The sequence below is a fragment of the Prorops nasuta genome, unplaced genomic scaffold (assembly GCF_024137725.1).
Source record: "Prorops nasuta isolate Cenicafe-Biocafe unplaced genomic scaffold, Cenicafe_Pnas_1.2 PNAS00011, whole genome shotgun sequence".
NCBI lineage: Eukaryota > Metazoa > Arthropoda > Insecta > Hymenoptera > Bethylidae > Prorops > Prorops nasuta.
Genome location: NW_027116808.1, coordinates 3,549,835 through 3,567,632, shown reverse-complemented (window position 1 = coordinate 3,567,632; position 17,798 = coordinate 3,549,835). Strand labels below are relative to the sequence as shown.

The following is a 17,798-nucleotide window of genomic DNA, read 5'->3' as shown; positions in this document are numbered from 1 at the left end:
TCTCAACAGCTACTACGCACCAACTTTCCCACTCACCTCCGAACATTTCACTCATTACCCCCACCAAACCACGTGTCGCGATTCACAAGTACACATTCCAATTTCCAGCCACGACGTAATATATAAACCAAAACGTGCACGGTGGACGGTCCCTCTTGTAAACGTATCTTGTTTGTGTGTTTGTATTTCTTCTGGGTGAAACGAAACGAGCACTCTTTTTTGGTTTCGTGTATTTTTATTGTACGATACGTGGATCGATTTTTATAGAGTGCTTACCAGTCGTTAGTAGATTGTTTTTTTATCGAGTTCGTTAATCTTTCTGGAGAAAAGCATTTTGAAGGAATTATCGCTTCGAGCGATCGAAGCGGACATCAACAATGAAAATTTCGTGGAACCTTTGCCTCTCGATTTTTCTGACCTAGCCTGAATCGTTTAATCGTGTTTCAAGGTCGTGTCACTATCGTCAATCAAACAGCCAGAGAGGTAGAGAGAAACCGAGTCTGCTTTGTCGTCGTTCAACTTGAACGATAAATTAAAGCATTCGAATAACTCGTAGTCCATTTCAGAAACTGTTTTGGTCTTGTTGTATTGAGAAAATAGTTTCATTTGCGGATCAGATATATCACTTTGGGAAAATTTTATTTTGAAAATTAAGAATGGAAGGAGAAATTGTTTTATCGAGTATTTTAAAATTATTAAGATCAGTAATTTAATTAAGAATATTGTTAAAATAATAGATTGGAAAATTAAAGTCTAGACGTTGTATTGGATTTATAAAATCTTTGTGGATAATGATTCGAGTGATATTTGATTATATCGTAAGCGAGGGAAGTGGGAAACTCGTAATACAATTTCTGATAAATAATTAGTTAGCTGCGTCATCCATGCGTGTATAAGGAAGAAATATGATGAGGATTGATGTGTGGGAAAACTGATACAATACGATTAGTATATATAGTAAGGTTGGAAGATCCAGATTCAAAGTGTAAATAGGGAATTCCCTCTTTGTTTATGGTGTGGAAACTCGAAGGAAAAATGTTTACAGGTAAAAGGATTGAGATGATGAATAGGCTGACGTAATTGGTATCACTCGATCAGTAAAGAATTGAAAATTGTAAAACTACAACAGAATAAGAAGTTCCCTCCCTTTTTTATTGAGAACTCAATGTACGTACGTTTTTGCATGAATAAGCGATGAATGACGAATAGGATGATAATTGATATAACACGATCAGTAGTAATCTGGAAGTTCCATAGTAATGTTAAACAAGGAATTTCCTTCTTTTTTTGTACCAGAACTCTGATGCATAAGTGCCAACGTCATAACGAGATTTGATCTTTTCTCGGGAACTTAAATGTACGAACGTCTGTGAATGATTTGAATGTTGAAGATATGAATGAGGAAAAATATGATAATCGTATCGTTGTAAAAAATTAAAGTTCCAAATGAAAACAAAGTGAGAACCACTCTCCCACTCTATTCATGCACTCAAAATGAATGTATTGCTGAATAAAATTAAGGTTCCAGCGATGAATGACAAATAAAGTGGTAATTGATACGAAGCGATTAGTAATAAACTGGAAGGTCGAGATTAAAAAGCGAAACATGTGGAAATCCCCTCCATTTTTCTTGAGAACTCAGACATGCACACATACATTTCTGAATAAAATGAATTTTAAAGAGATGGATGATGAATAAGACTATAATTGATGTAAAATGCGATCAGTAATAGACAGGAAGTTTCAGATTAATGCAAAAAGAAGAAATCCCCTTCCAGTTCTCCTGAGAACTCATTCTCACATATGTGTCTAAAAAAAATAAATGTGCATAAAATGAGACAACAAGATTATAGTGTAGTGAGCTGGAAGTTCCAATTTCAAATTAGAAAAACACAGATTTTATTTCTTATTTCTCAAGAACTTGATTCTACGAGAATTCTGAAAGCAGTGAAAGATCTTTGATAAGCTGGAGACTTAAAATTGGAAATATAAATATTAAATCACACTTTACTGATTTTTACCAAATTTCCTGATAACTGTCAATCGAGATAGAGTAAAATTCGTTTTACAAATTCATCATTTTGTCGACAGTGAGAAAGTACAGGTCAGTCTTTTCATCAGTACTGCAATGCATTCATGATTATAAATTGATCTTAAGAACATTATCGAGTTGATTACGTAACGGTGATGATTAACGAGTAATAATAGTAAGAGAGGGAGACCAGCTTTTTTTGCGTCTGCGATGCCAGTATGTGGCTACCGATGTGACGTAATGATAACGGTATAATAATAAGAGATCCGAGTTTAATAAACACAATGTCTATTCATTCACTGTGCTTTTCCCCACTGACCCCCATAATTTTGCAATTCTACAATAACATACGACTTCCATTGTTTAGCATTAATTATCCTCTCCAAAATTAAGGCTACCTCATCCTTAAGAAAATAAAAAGCAATAATTTTACGTGAGATATATCTTTACAAATTTTACAAACTCCATTCATAATTTTTAATTCGATAAAATATCGCGAGGAGCCCTATCAATTCGGATGATACAAAGAATTATCAATGGAATTCACGTTAAAACGAGTAAATTATGATTAATATTTCCCACTGCGTAAATAAAATGAATGAATGAATAATTGTTTTGTCTCTCCCGATACAACTCAGTATTTTCATTCTTTTTTCTCTTGCACAAACTTTATTCGTTCCATTCGTTCATACGTTTCTTGAGTACAAGAATTTTGAGGAAGGAATGAAACGTTTAATGAATGATACAAACAAATCCTACAAGATTGCGAAGAATTCCAATATTAAACATTATTCGTTATTTATTATTTTAAGAATGAACGTTCTTTCCAGTTTCGCAATTAATGCCACGTGGAGGAATTTTGAGGAAGGAATAAAACATAGTAAATATGGATAGTTTTGTTGTTTCCAATAAAATGTCAGAATTTTGTTGCTAAACGTTGTTTATTATTGAAACAAGAACTGGTTTAACTTCTTTTTTCAATAATCACGTGAGTCGTTTATTTTTGTTAATTACGTTTTTTTTTCTTTTTAATTAACGATAATTGCAGAGCATATTTACTAATCAATTATCTTGATATTCTTTAGCGAAGCTGCTGTTTATTGGTTTTGATAGGCTGAAGTGAGGGAATCTGGAAATCCCAGTGGTACCATTTTTCCTTGTATACACTCTGGTTTTTTCTATTTCCCATTGACGTCACTCGAAAGTGTTCACCACTAAGCAACAAGCGTTTTCTCAACGCCATAATTTGACCTTGACCTGGCCACTGGGCATTGACCTGCATTTCGCCTTTCCTCGACCAACACTTTAATCGCTTGCTTCACTTGGTGGTTACTTTCTATTCTTATGAATTTCATTATTTCAAGTACATCAAATTTTTATTCATAACTATATGAATATTATAGACTAACTTTTGTGATTTTACATTAAACAAGTGACTGGATTTTACCCCTTTGGAGGAGCAATTTATCTAGATAAGAGGCTTTTCATTCAATCCCACTCCAGTTTCTCTGTTTAGAATTAATAGAATCGAGCCTCTTGCATTGTAAACGTGACGTAAGTCTGTCATCGCCAATCTTGCAGTCGCTTCAGTGAAGATAAAAAAGGACACAAAAAAATATTGAATAAAATCAAATAAATTTTTTGTCACGCTTTGCGACATTAAAATTTGATTCAACTAGCGCTGGATGCGTGAGCGTGCTATAAATAATTGTCCTCATAGGACGAATAATAAAAAATATGCACATAGCTGGAAATATACATGCTTGGAAGAAAAAAAAGCTACAGAAAAGGATAAATATTGTAGAATGTTATAAAAAGTAACGAACGAATAGTTCAAATGACTAATGAGCAAGATTACCAAACAATAAAAATATTTAAAAAATTATTACGACTCTCCTTATTCAATTATTAATCCTCGTATCCTCAATAAATCCCAATGCCAGTATATAAAGTATCGAAACGAAGTATGAATGAACACAGCTCTTAAAATACGTCGCGAGCATCAAATCATTCATTTGACTCTGCACATAGAGAAACAGATTCGCGAGTAAGGTACGAATATTGAAATATTCAACTATTGGTTCACGTATAGATAGCATAATTAATCCTGAAAATCAATCCTGCCATATACCACATAGCTCTGAAGTCTAGCAGCGACAAAATCCTCTAAATATTAAAATTTATTCACTTTTATCTGGCAAAAGTTTGTCGTATAAGCAAAATAAAAAGTTCCTCAAAGTTTATCAGCAAGATGAAAGAGCTTCATTTGAATGTTAATAGCACTCTTTTCGTTTGTGAACAAAAGTATAGGAAAAATTGATGGATCGTGTGGCGCAGAGATATTGAATTACGAGATGGCTGATATAATGAACGTAAATAGAAGGGGTGCAGTGAAGTTTGAGCGAAAGGAGAGGAAGGGCAAGGGTGGAGGGTACAAAGGGGGTCGATATAAATATTTTAATGGGAACGAGACGTTTCTTGACCTTGAAGAGTGTCCTGAAAGGATTAAGATTTATCCTCATCCTCCTTGTAGACTTATCAGAGGGAGGGGGGGGGGGGGTGTTTGTATAAAAGAGACAGAGAAAATGTGGCTGGTAGAGACAAGGTTACCTTGACTGGATCCCTGAGCAAAGGGAAGCTAGCCAGACGTTGACAAGCATCGTTCATGATAATGACAATCACAGGGCGAATATTTTGCGTATAAGTGTTACGTAACCACGAATGACAGTCTGATTGGGTCAAGTGGTGAGAACAATAGCTAGTATCTATCTATCTATCCAGTTGTGTATAACCCCATTTACTATCTTAATCTGTCACATCCGTGGTAACACGACCCTTCTCCCGCATGCCACTTCCGGTTTGCGGACGCACTCGCATCTTCCACTCTTTTTGACAACAACAATGCAAATTGCTGCGATATAAAATTTTATCGTCGATTAAATTTTGTACTAGAATATAAATTATATGGAAACTGTCCTCGCAAAGACTTTAGCAATTTTTTGAGATCGTTGATAATCGGTTGGATAGTTAGACTACGTAAATTAGTTTAAAAAGCTTTGACTATTTTTTTCTTTTTCTTCAAAAAGAGGCTTGACTCGTTTATCTCTGGGAATAACTGCTAAGCTGCTGAATAAGCATTATATTTTATCACAAGCCATCATCGACTGTCGATTATCATTTCTATTCGAACGTCGCCTCGAGCTGCCAGCAATTATCGCGCGAACATAACAATGTGAATGCAGACTGATTTTTTCTTTTTTTAGCACCAATCATTATATTTCTAGCTCCTCGTGTTATTATCCGCATTTGCTTCGCAATCTCGTGCAGGATCATCGCATAAATTTAGATGCAAATCGTTCGAATTCAGCGTCGATTCTCGTCTAGACTCGAAACGTAGCTGAGGTCCAGCTTGAAAAAGCTGCTGAACGATTTGGTTGTATTGGCGAAATAAAAAGTATGCGTTTCAACGTCGATTGATCGTTTCCAAAGGGACAATTTGTTTATTTATTTGCTTTGTTAGAACGAGCAGAAGTTGTACATGCACGTACGTGTGTGTTAGAGGTTTGTAGGATCGAAACGGAATGGTGGCATATGTGTTAGTGTACCTGTTGCGTTCACCGTAATAATCCTTGCACAAATGTAAATGCGATAAGCGAGCAGAAGGACGATTTTATCTCATCGCAATCGTGTAAAATGTCTGATAAGTCACCACTATCTGTCCACGCCAATGACTCGTTAGTGCGAGAAATTGCATGTATATACAGAATTTAATCGCTAATTAATTCTTTCCCTTGCAAAATTACCGATTAATTATGCTACTAATTATGCCACGCTCCGCCAATTCCTATATAATAAGTGCCACGATTACGGCTGTTCTAACTTTACCTCGTAGAAGATTCCCTCAGGAATTCAATTCCAAAGATTCCTCAGTTGCCTTTTTCTTTTTTCCAAACCTTAAAATCAAGTCTCGAGTGGAATTACTCCAGAACTACTTTTAAACTATTTTTCCTTGAGTATGTTTAATTATTTATGTCGCTAATTGTGCCATTAGACCACATTTCACGCTTCGCTAATTTTATTAATAATTATGTATGGAGGAAAAAATCCTTTCGTTCAAATAAATCATTTCTTGAAGAGTGTTAGTTAAATGTGTATTGAAATTGAATTGTGTATTAAATCAAATTGATTTATATAAACATTTATTCGAATTAAAAGGTTTTTCCTTACTGAGAATAAACGTGGCTTTCTTTAAAGATTTTTTATAGACACAATTTTGATTCTTCCAGCCTTATTTGTGTTTCTCGAATCAAATTTTAATCTCGAGATAATAATATTTAATGAATACGTTATATTTGATATTTTTCTTGGTAATGATAATAAATATGAGATTAAAATTTAAACAATTAAATTTTTCAAGGAACGATATAAATTGTTAAATGATCGACAAGAATTATTGATAAGTTTGATTGACTCTTATAGTAAAGGAATACTGATTAAGATGTTTAAAATAATCATCGGGCCACAGTGAATTTTTATTTACACTTTATCGATAAAGTATGTACAATGGGCTAATTTCGCATGATTTACAGAAAATGTTCATTCTTTCGGAGAGTATATTTTATATTCTGCCAGAGTCACTTGTACAGATTTAATACGCGCATGATTTGCATACATAGATCTACGTCATATTATAAATAAGCAATTTCATTTCATTTATATCACGTACTTCTGAGTGTATGCAATATTTTAGGTCAAGTTCTCTAAAGAAAAACTAACGCACAGTTCTCTTTTAAACAGTTCAAGAACGATTTTGCATTTATGATAAAGATCGCTCTGGGACACTATAATTAATATATTTATAACAATTGAACCATGTTATTTGTAAAAATGATGTTAAATTTTTTAAATTTAATTTATATGATCTTTATCAGTGAATTATAGTTACAGCATGAGACTGTCCGAGCACAGAAGGCAATTTTCTACTGAATGCAAATGTATTAATGTAGCAATGCTATTTAATTTTCCTAGCTCATCCAAACTTGCGTATAAACTAGGAACGAGGGAGTTGGAAACTCTAAGACTGCAATGCTGACAACCCAAAGTCCACTCCTGGATTATTTCAATGTACACTCTGGAATAACTGGACAAACTAATTCCAAGGGAATTCAATTCCCCTCCAAAGGACTTGGGGATTTGCCCAATTAAGGCGAACAATCCTCAGGAGTTTTTTCTTTCTCGTTGAAAAATGCCAAATAAAGAGCAAATAAATGGTAGCAGCATTTCTCGTTATTATAAATTTCGCTATTGTTTATTGTTACATTATACTGTATTATACACAGGAAACAATGCAAATGTTGAACAATCATTTAATCTGTCTTAACGAGTCTGGCCACAAAATCCACAAAAAGGGCTCTAAAAAAATTTTTTAAATAATTAAATCTTCCAAGAATAAATAAATAATTTGTGTAAATAGTTGAAAAGATAGACCTTCAAAAAAATAACTAACGTTTTAATCATAATTTCTCAATTTCAAACAAATTATCGAACATATACGATCGATGACAAATTTATTTCACAAACTCAATGTGTATCTCTCAGATTTAGTTCATTTTCAATAGTTATCGAAATAACGATGAATTTGTCGTGCAAAGTGAGGGTACCGTATTGATCAGACACTTTTTTCTGAAATGTTGCTGTGGACACTTCGATTGCTGTCTCTTCTTTGAGGGGCACGTGGCGCAGGTCTAGGTTGGATGTTGGAAATGGGTATTTCCCGATCGCTTCCTGTCCTCCGTAGGCTGGAATTATCTCGCACGAAACGCCCTTTTGGCTGCCTCGGGCCACGAATATTGGAGTAAAGCACGTAAACCGCCAGAATACCAACTATGAACATAGCTACGCCAACTCCTCCTACAGTGCATACCTGAAATTTTTTAAATTATCATTATACTTTCTTTCATTATACCTGTTGCAGTTATTTCTGAAAATTATGTTGCTACGAGCTTAACATAATACAGATAGCATTAAGTTGATCTATTATTTTGTTTTTTTCAATTTATTTCTTATCACTATTATCTCTCCTTGCAATTTATTCCTCGAAATGCATTTGATGGGAAATTGATATAAACTCGATAAAATTAGGTTAATCGATTCTTCCTAATCATATATATATATATATATACCATAGTCCACCACTCGCTGTCGTCCAGTTCAGAGACCACAACGTGCGAAGTTTCCTTGTCGTCGTCGTCGTCGTCATCGTCGTCGTTCCCATCCTTGTCATGTAGCATTTTAATTTCCTTCGTGGTGGTGGCACACCCAGACTTGGAGCCCTTCTTCTCCCTGGCCATTATTCTCCTCACGGATTCCGGCATGACGTCATTGTCACCATCGTCTTCATCGTCCTTATCATCATCGTCTACCTCTCGACCCTTCCAAAGAATCTTGGCCGAATTTTTTCGGACGGTCACACTGCCTATTTCCTCCAATTTTCTTCCTTTCGTCTTCATTGATAAACTCAGGGACCTGGGTGAACTTTGAACTTCCGCATTGTGACTCGACACAACGTTCCTTATCGCGTTATTCCAATCTGAAGAATTGATCGGATTTTTGCATTTCTTCTTCTTGCTGAAAATAGAAAATTAAAAATTCAATACTTTTTAAATTACTATATTAATGATACTAGTTTAGTCGTTAATTTTATTTTATTAGATTTGACACGCCTTATAGCTGTATATTTAAATATCATCCCCTAAAATTTCTCTCCTTACTTCGTTCCTTTGATAATTCTCCAATTCACCCCTATGCTTTTTTTCTATCTGAATGAGCACAAAGAATATCACTGATGATGTATTTTTCGCTATTCGGTGGAGCGATTAATCATGATACATTGTAACAACTCCCACCCCCTTATGCAGGAACCAAATTTATACGCGTTGGTTCATTCATTTGTTTCGACGAGTTTTCTTTTACAAATTATTGTTTTCTCAGACTTTTCGATTGAATCATTTTGATATTTGGATAAGCTAAGGTATTAAATAATAATAATTGAAACAAGTGGCTTATCGCTATTTTGCAACTGGTATTATTTTGTAATCGAAATAATGAGAAGTGATTGGAGAGTAATAAGAATGAATCAAGTTGACCTTACGAATGATCAATGAATGAGTAATTTGTTCTCTCAACTATTATTCACTTTTCTTCTGTAAGTTTACATAATTTACAGATAAAACTGCGAATACTTGAGATTCGATCGACTAATTACTTAATTACAACTATATAACAATACATACAAACATCTGTACACGATAAAAATAAATAAAAAATTGTTTTCGTATTTTAAAAAAGTAATACATTAATGTTTCAGAGAGATTCGATTGGCTGCTTCAAAATTAGGGGTGTATCTACTTAAAACACCCACCACGTGGTATCCAGCGCCTTTGCATACACTCGTACAGCGTCCTCGAGCCATCTGACTTCTCGCAACTCCTCCGCATCGTATTTTCCAACGCCTTGATTTCCGTTCCACCATTTCGATTTTTCCACTCGACTCTCCAATCCAACAAATTCATTCCTGACGATAAAAATCCAATCTTTACACACCTCGAGAAACTTGAAAAGATAAACAGTGCAAACCAACTTAAAATACGCACTAGAAACAATATAAAAATCGTGCGAGATATTTAGTAGATTCCTCGACAAATGAAGATAAACTTTGCTATCTCATTTCTAAATTAGGTTTATTAATTAACTAATATATATATATATATATATATATATATCATCGTATATCATAGATGTCTGAACAAAATGGATGAAATTAATTCAACAGCCAGTGATTAACATCGACGTACTAGGGAATCAGTTGACACAAAGAAACAAATGATAAAAAGTAGAACAATATCGATTATAGTTTTTCTGGTTCTTCTTCATCATTGGACCAATGACTCTCGCATTGAACGTACACACCCAAAGCCATTCTCCAGTGTCCACAACGATTCTAAATCTGTTTCTATATGCAGCATATATAGTCTGTCACGCTCTCGTTAACTATCGTTACGGTTCTCTTCAGGGTCTAGGCCGTTACCGCCAACATTGCCATTTCCGTGTGAAACCTTCGTGGGCAGCCTTGGCCACACCGACGAAACCTGAAAAGTAAAATCCAACCAACTGGAGATACAATTTTTTCACTCCTTCCTCATTCCTTCGTCATTCCCATTCCTTGACACTCCCCGCTGTGATTCGTCCTTTCATTTATTCCATAAATCAGCCGCGTAATAGCCTGACCAAGAATGCGAACCAAGCAGTGTCTCTTCAAGCTTTTTTCAAAGCATCTTCAACGATCCGTCAAGCTGGCCATGTTTTCGCCCATTGTCTGCCTTTAATTGTTCGACTTGGGCTGCTTTGAAAAAAGGACTTTATTGTTTGCTGCGGTTTGTCGCTTGGTAAAGATCCTTAACCTAATTCGGGGGATTTATCTCACGATAAATTTCGAAGTCATTCTTGCCAGTTCGCTGCTGCTTCGCGTTTAACAATTTTCGAGGAAAAAACGAAGGACGGTGATAATCAGTTTGAGGCTTCGGTTAACAACGAGGGAACTGGGTAGTTGGTAATAAACATTGAATGGGGTTGAACGAAATTTTTATTATTTTTGGATTTGGTAATATTTTTTTCGAAAGCTCACTGGGTTTTAGAATTTAACGCGAGTGGACGAGTTTATTCTCTCTCTCTCTCTCTCTCTCTCTCTCTCTCTCTAGACAGCTGATTATTCATTGTTTTCGAGTGGATATTGATCTCTGCTTTATCCTGAAGTCTAATTTGTTCCAGAGGGATTTAACCAATTTAGGATTAATTCTTTATAAATAATTCATTTCGCTGCCCAAGAACACACACACATTGACGAGTTTAGTGAGTGAATTAATGGAGATTAAATACTCGTGTACTGAATAATATAATTATTTTTCTTTCTTCTCTTTGGTATTTCTTTATATCAATTGCATTGGTAGTTAGAAAAACAACTGGGACACTCTAATTACGAGAGATAAAATTTTTATAATTGAATATAAAAGTGGGTATAATTACGCAGCTGGAAATTCTTTGTTAACAATGCTTTGTGTAATAAAATTTAAGAATGATCGAGGATTAAAATTAATTGAGAAGAATTTTATGATAAAAATCCTATTCGATAAATATTCTTGCCTGGAATCCTCAAGAAGAAGAATGGTATTGTTAGAATTTCCTTTGATGATATGGTTTTCCAAATTTCCTTCACTCAACACCAAAATGGTGGCATTCGACGATGCTTTCAAGATTTCGGGCGTTAATTTTCCAATGTGTATCACTTGGTCCGTGTATTCTAGTAAATATATTGATTTTTATTTAGTAATTAGTTTGCTACCATATCAAGAATAATTGCACCAAAATTGAGATTTTTTAATTTGAATAATTCCATGAAATAAAGAAGATTAATGAGAATGAAATCATATTTTAATCACTATATTATCGAACAAATGAACTCTAAGCACTTTTACCTCCTTCATCCTCATCATAGACAAGCACACAGAGATTTTTCGCAATAGCTGCTTGCGTTAATTTCTTGGCAATATTCTGCGCGTCATCCTCGTTATCCTCATCAGTATTTACAGACAGGGTGAAAGACTTCCACTTCAAAGTCTGTATGACTTTGATAGCACCCTGAACAAGACAAACAAACGAATAAAATTATTCCAAATTAAAGCACAGTTTTAACCATAAATAATTTCTACAAAAATACTTTGTTTATAACTGGAATATCAAAGAAACAATAATTGAAAAACAGAAACAAATATTTTTAAATGTCTCCATCAATCTACGTGGAAAGAAACGTCGTTCTGAAACTTATCCAATTAATTAAGAAAAAATTAATTATTTATCTTTCCACTTACAATGTACGATCCTTACCAGTTTTTTGTATTGATTTAATTACACAACTTGTATAAGAAGGAATGACTGCTCGAGTGTCAATATATCAGAGTCTTTCGCAAGTTGAATTTTTCCCAGGTATTAAAGGTGTGATAATTATACACATTAATCACGAATATTATCAGCTTGATTTATAATTCAGTGAAATTCTTTCGCCACCAATTAACGAGAATGACAATTATTTCCTTCGATCATTTATTTTCTAGCAGCTAAACGACGTCAACGATAATCACATTAGAGAAAATGCGATATTTATCGATTATAGCTTAGATTTTAGCACTCACGAGCGAAAATCTCATTCCGATTGAAAGAATCGAGAATGTCGTTAATTTAATAAAAGCTTCAAACTGGATGAAAAAAATGATAAAAATAATTACCTGCACCAGATAGGAGTCCGATTCCTTCGGCAGGTAATGTAAAAACGGAGAGTTGGATGATTTTCTAATGATGTGAGGAACTTTCAACACTGACGTAATTTTGTGAACAGCCTCTGCATTGGTCAGTGTATCAGGACCAACGATACCTGGAGTAATTCAACTCGAATTCCAATTAAAACCGAATAAATCTCAGTAAAAATCTTATACGTATCGTTTTTCTACAATTATTCAATTAATTTTCTCCATTACTCTAATTAATCCAAATCATTTATCAATCAAATCTTGAATTTAATTCGATAGAATCGTTTACAATTTACGAGAGACAACGTTAAAACTGCAATCAGTGGAAAAAGAATATTGTCTGACCAAGACTGGTCGTAATCCACTAATTATATTTAGAGATTTTTACCAACGAAGGGCAAAGTACTTTAACTCGTTTAGTAAACGGTGATTAAAATATTTGTTAATATTTCATTTCAACAGCTTACACTAAATAGATCGTCTCGGAGAGATCAAACGAATAATTTTCTTTAAAGTTCACATTGATGGAAGCTTATCCGAGTCAGCATTCGAATACGGTTTAAAAATAAAAAAAAAACTCCAATGGCAAATCAACATAATTAATTATATATTTTGACATATTAATTAAGAAATAGGTACCCAAGAAATGGGGAGGTTGGAGGCAATTAATATCAGCCAAGACAAGAGCCTTCATGGCTGCCTTCAAGGCCCCTGTAATACTACCACAAGTATCCAAAACGGTGACATCTGTAAAGGATAGTGAAAATTTAAATCCATTCAGAATCCAATTAATTTCCTGTAAGAATTCACCTATGTCAAAGCCATTGGACTTGTTATTCTGAATATCAGCGATAAGTTTTGCCGCTTCGGCTAGCAAAACACCTCTCGTCGAGAGTTTCCGGCACGAAGGGTCATCGTGGATGCTCGTCAAAACGGAAATCACCGCACGACTTCCACATTCCGCTCCAGTGGTACCACGAACACCGCACGTACACGCGGCTGAGATTACGAATACTACGAAGAGGCCACGAAGAGCCTTCATCTTACCCAAACTCATCCCCCCTCCAAAGTTTATTACAAAATTTGCTTAAATTTTTCCAGCAAATCACTCACTTCCACCCTACAACCACATTCTCAAAATTCTTGTATATTCCTCTTTTACCCTGATAAAAAGTCCCAATGCTCCACGAGATTCCTCGTTTATCTCGTAAAGACTTTCTTTCCCCACGAGGTATAGGTATTTACACTAGTATGCGTCTGTGTGTGTGTGCACTTTTTAAGGTATTGGGCGATTCCACGGAGGACTTCCGGTTTCCAAGCTCGGTCCGAGGAGCGTGATCTTTCACTGGACTTTGAGACCTATTAGGGGCAATATCCTGTCGGTTTGTATCACAGTTGCAGCGAAGAGAACCCTTCCAAGTTTCTCCCCTTACTGCAGACCTTGGTATTGAAAAGTGTGAGCTTTATAAGGAAGCCAGTGTGGCTTGTATTATGTGTATTTCTAGGGTTTTAGGTTCGAGGCTAGAAAGCAGGCGTTCTCAAGATGCTCGCTCAAGCAATTTTCAAGATAATACTTTTGTCAAAATAATCTTCTGGTCCAAGATAAACAATATCTTCTATTTTTGTTAATTTTTATTATCTTTACAATATTACAGTGTCAAATATTTTAAATGTAATTGTTGCGATTATTAAACGATATATTAATAATAAAATAATTTTATTGTTAATTTTTTATAATCCGAGAATTTTTGACGAATTTACACCAATTATTTGTGTTTTCTTGTGGTTTCTTTAGATTGCGAGATTTCGTTGTTGAATGTTGTCAGGAAAATATTAGTGTGCTTTATTATGATAGAAATTTGTGTTTTTCTTTGTTGGGGTAAGACTTAAGTTTTTACCTGTCTGAGAACCTCTCTTAATCAAGAATAAGCTCATTAACGTTGTAGCATATTGGCTACAAGACTCAGAATCCTGTGTACAATCCCTGTTGCACAACTCACCTTTGCATAACATTTAAAAGGCTGATTATGTACGTCATTAGCTTCAAACGTGATTGCCTCTGCTTAGAATTTGATATGTTATAAATATAATTAAGTTAGAAAATAAAAAGAGCCTTCTTCCTCACGAAAACGCAAGGATCGATCCCTCGAGGATTTTTATTTCCATATCCTTGTGTCTCGAAAAACGCTCAATTACAAATAATTATTCGAAATAGTTTTTTTAGTCCAGTGCTACAATTACGATCGGTATTTTTATGGTAGCAGCAGGTGTTACGTAAGCGAGACACACCGCAAGATAAAACAAATTCTATTAAACAATCAGGAGTAGCGTGTATCTAAGAAAAGAGTAATAAAGTCTGTGCCTATATATATATACAATATATATAGCAATCCAGTAATTCATTGATGTAATTACGATGAATAATTTCATCATATTTTCTTGGCTGGCCTTAAACAACGATCTTCATATTTTCAAGGTAGTATCCTTTTTCATTATTATTATGATACTTTATTGGCTCCCATTGCATTTGAAATAAAACATTGAACAAAATTTAATTCATGTATTCTAATGATAATACCGTAAATAAAAACACTTATACAATCAGTTTTTGCTTTTAAAGGTGTACAGAGTAAGATTTATCAATGTCTACATACCGACTTATACCTTAATTAATTTTGTATGATTACGATGATTCGAATCAAGAAAGTTCAGAATTTCTACTGCAACAATTTAAAATTAATTATTAGAAAATAAGAATTTTGTTTCTATTTATTTTGAAAGGCATTTAAACAAAGTAGATGGCAGTAGGAGTCGGCAAGTTTGCTTTTGTAAAAACTACAGATTGGATCACTGGGTGGCGCCACTAAACAAATTTCAAACCATCGCCTTAACCTGATTGACTAAGCAGCCACTCAGCGCTAGAGTCTCGAGTAAGAACAGCTGCGAGCTACACCATCAATTACTAGAAAAATTCAACAATAAGTTTTTTATATAATCATTATTAAACAACTATTTTTACCAAAGTATTTTCTAATTTCCTTTTATTTCAGGTTTATTTTCGAATAGAATATTAGTGTACACCAAGTTCCTACAAAATGTTATCCTTATCAGCAGCAATATTGTAACGTTCGATTTTCAATCAGGAGTTACTGGAAACTTTATAAAAATGGACATCTGGAGTGTTTAGGACCACAAGGTAGTACGATGAGACAGTGGGAAGGGCAAGATCAATGAATGACGGTACTGCTTGTTGGTGCTTTGAAATGCAACGTACGTATTACTTAGAACCAGCAGACTTCGTATGTAGGACACTCGTTAGCTCTACTCGGTGATGCCAACGTTCGATCAACATTATTAGCAGACTACGACTAACTATTAAGACGATATAACGTAACTATATTTTTGCTATCAATAGCCTTTCGAGGATGATTGAGAGTCGATTGATCCGCCGCCCACAGAAACTTTTCATGTCGAAAATACCATGCAGCTATATTTATTATCACAGCACGTAAATTCGCTACAAACGTTATAATCATAAAATGCAAATTTTCCTTGATCACTGTATCCCATACACTTGTATTATCATTACCATTATTGTATTCTAAAAATAAAAAACTCTCTTCTCCGTCTTTTTATTCCTGATAGAAGATAAGTATACTCTCATACGTACCACTTGAGCCACAGGAACTCTCCTGTTACGTCACCACCATGAAAAGACTACAAATATTGTGTAACTTTAGACGTATGCTCAAAAATAAATTTTGAAATACATATCGCAAAACGTTATTTCATAAAATATATATAAACTCGTTTAAATTTCTTTCTCCAATTCATATCTAAATATATTCGACTATACGAAAAGTTTAAATTGGAATTGTAAAGTCCCGATTATCATTACAATAGATTATGGCTTCCTGAGAATTTTCTCATGGTAGATTTTACAAGTGGAGTCTTTCAAGAATTACTTACGATGTAGACTAGCGAGTTTGGAATACTGATGAGAAGCCTAGTTTTCTGTGTACGCGTAAAGACTTTTTAACATAGAGATTATCATAGCTTATCCAGTAATGATCGTACTAATTACGACTGGTATCCTCTGTTCGTCTCTTTTTGCTCTTGGCAGTGGCTCAACAAACTTTCTCGATATTGAAGCGAACGTTTCCTTGGTGGAAAACAAAGCAAAACCTATGCATTTATTTTAATATTAAACAAAAGTATAATTATTACAACAACAAAATCAGCAATTGTATCTAAAATTTTACAAGAGTTACCCTAAATCGAATATAGTATCCAGTTTGTTTGTTATTAAATTTCACCACTCAATTAAGTAGGAAAATTTAGCTTTTATCACAGTAGCAAAGAGGAAGCGTGAAGCGAGGCTTGCCAGAGTCTTGTTAGAGGCCGTTGCAAAAGGGTCTATGATGTGGTTAATAGTGACTCATGATTACCTTAAAGATGACTGATCTGTTTCGTGGAGTTCAAAGAGTAGAAAAGCCGGTGGGAGCAGGAGGATATTTGTGTCGTCCCACCCATTACATGGTTGGCGCAGTACCAACAATAACACGTAACGTTTTAAAAGACACGAACTTCCTCGAATGCCTCCACACTTTCTTCTTCTTCTGACTCTTTACTCAAACTGCAGACGCACTCTATTTACCCATACATCTGTCCAACATCCAATAAATCCAACAGCAGTTCGAATCATCTTAAGCTACATCCACACCAAACGAACCAGAACCAACGAGAAAAACCCTGAGCAAAGTGGGTTCTCCAATTGGAAGTTTTATTAGTTTCAAGTTTTGCATATATTCGTTTTGCATATAGTTTAATTAATATCCTTAAAAAGAGAAAAAGGGTCTTATTTATATTTTTGTTTTTATAACAGTGAATTGATTTAACATCCTTAATAAATGCATGGCAAATATTGAGTGGCTTTATTTGTAGTCAATAAAGCTGCATGTAAATATGTAATAAAATATCAAGGAAATTGGGATACCTCATGATTAAAATCAGATCAAAAAGTTATATTCTTTCCACCTATCGCGTGACACTGCACTGTATTTATCGAGACTCTGGGGAAGTTAGTGAAAAGGATTTTTGGGAGAAGATTGAAAGAGGACTAATCAAATTCTTGCCCTTGGGCGTCTTCCTGGTGTAGAACCGTGGGATATAAATGCTTCTTATCCCCAAACTCGTGGCTTTCACCGCTGATTGCACTTCCGAGGCAGAACTGGATTAGATCCCTGACAATTTCCTATCTGCAATAATCAATCTGTAAAAATAAAGCAGTAATTAAATCAACCTTCGAGGAAGGAAAAATCTTCGCCATTTTGCAATCTTTTCGATGATAAATTATACTTTGATCCTTTTTGTCTCGTTTCTGCTATTACTTCCAATAAAAATATTCG

At 34.6% G+C, this 17,798-nt stretch overlaps 1 protein-coding gene and 1 long non-coding RNA gene across 3 annotated transcripts; one reads left to right on the top strand and one right to left on the bottom strand.

The window, feature by feature from the left end:
- Positions 1–6,543: 6,543 nt before the first annotated feature.
- LOC136777353 (uncharacterized) lies at positions 6,544–13,831 on the bottom strand. Its single transcript, XM_066733570.1, has 8 exons — positions 13,201–13,831; positions 13,030–13,137; positions 12,370–12,515; positions 11,563–11,725; positions 11,231–11,387; positions 9,453–9,605; positions 8,215–8,659; positions 6,544–7,955 (listed from the first exon to the last, which is right to left on the bottom strand). Exons 1-8 carry the CDS (start codon positions 13,445–13,447, stop codon positions 7,701–7,703), a joined length of 1,674 nt encoding a protein of 557 aa, XP_066589667.1. The 5' UTR covers positions 13,448–13,831; the 3' UTR covers positions 6,544–7,700.
- A 752-nt stretch (positions 13,832–14,583) lies between these two features.
- LOC136777517 (uncharacterized) lies at positions 14,584–16,025 on the top strand. Of its 2 annotated transcripts, XR_010823262.1 has the most exons (4): positions 14,584–14,866; positions 15,172–15,320; positions 15,441–15,660; positions 15,806–16,025. It is a non-coding gene; the product is annotated as an uncharacterized lncRNA (long non-coding RNA). The 2 variants fall into 2 exon arrangements; XR_010823261.1 differs by having other exon boundaries at positions 15,172–15,660.
- The last annotated feature ends 1,773 nt before the right edge of the window (positions 16,026–17,798 follow it).

Coding starts and splice junctions, on each gene's coding strand:
- LOC136777353 (XM_066733570.1), bottom strand. CDS start 13,447: ATGAGTTTGGGTAAGATGAAGGCTCTTCGTGGCCTCTTCGTAGTATTC. Junction 13,138..13,200: donor GTCCAATGGCTTTGACATAG/GTGAATTCTTAC, acceptor TATCCTTTACAG/ATGTCACCGTTTTGGATACT. Junction 9,606..11,230: donor CTTCTTCTTGAGGATTCCAG/GCAAGAATATTT, acceptor TTTTATCGTCAG/GAATGAATTTGTTGGATTGG.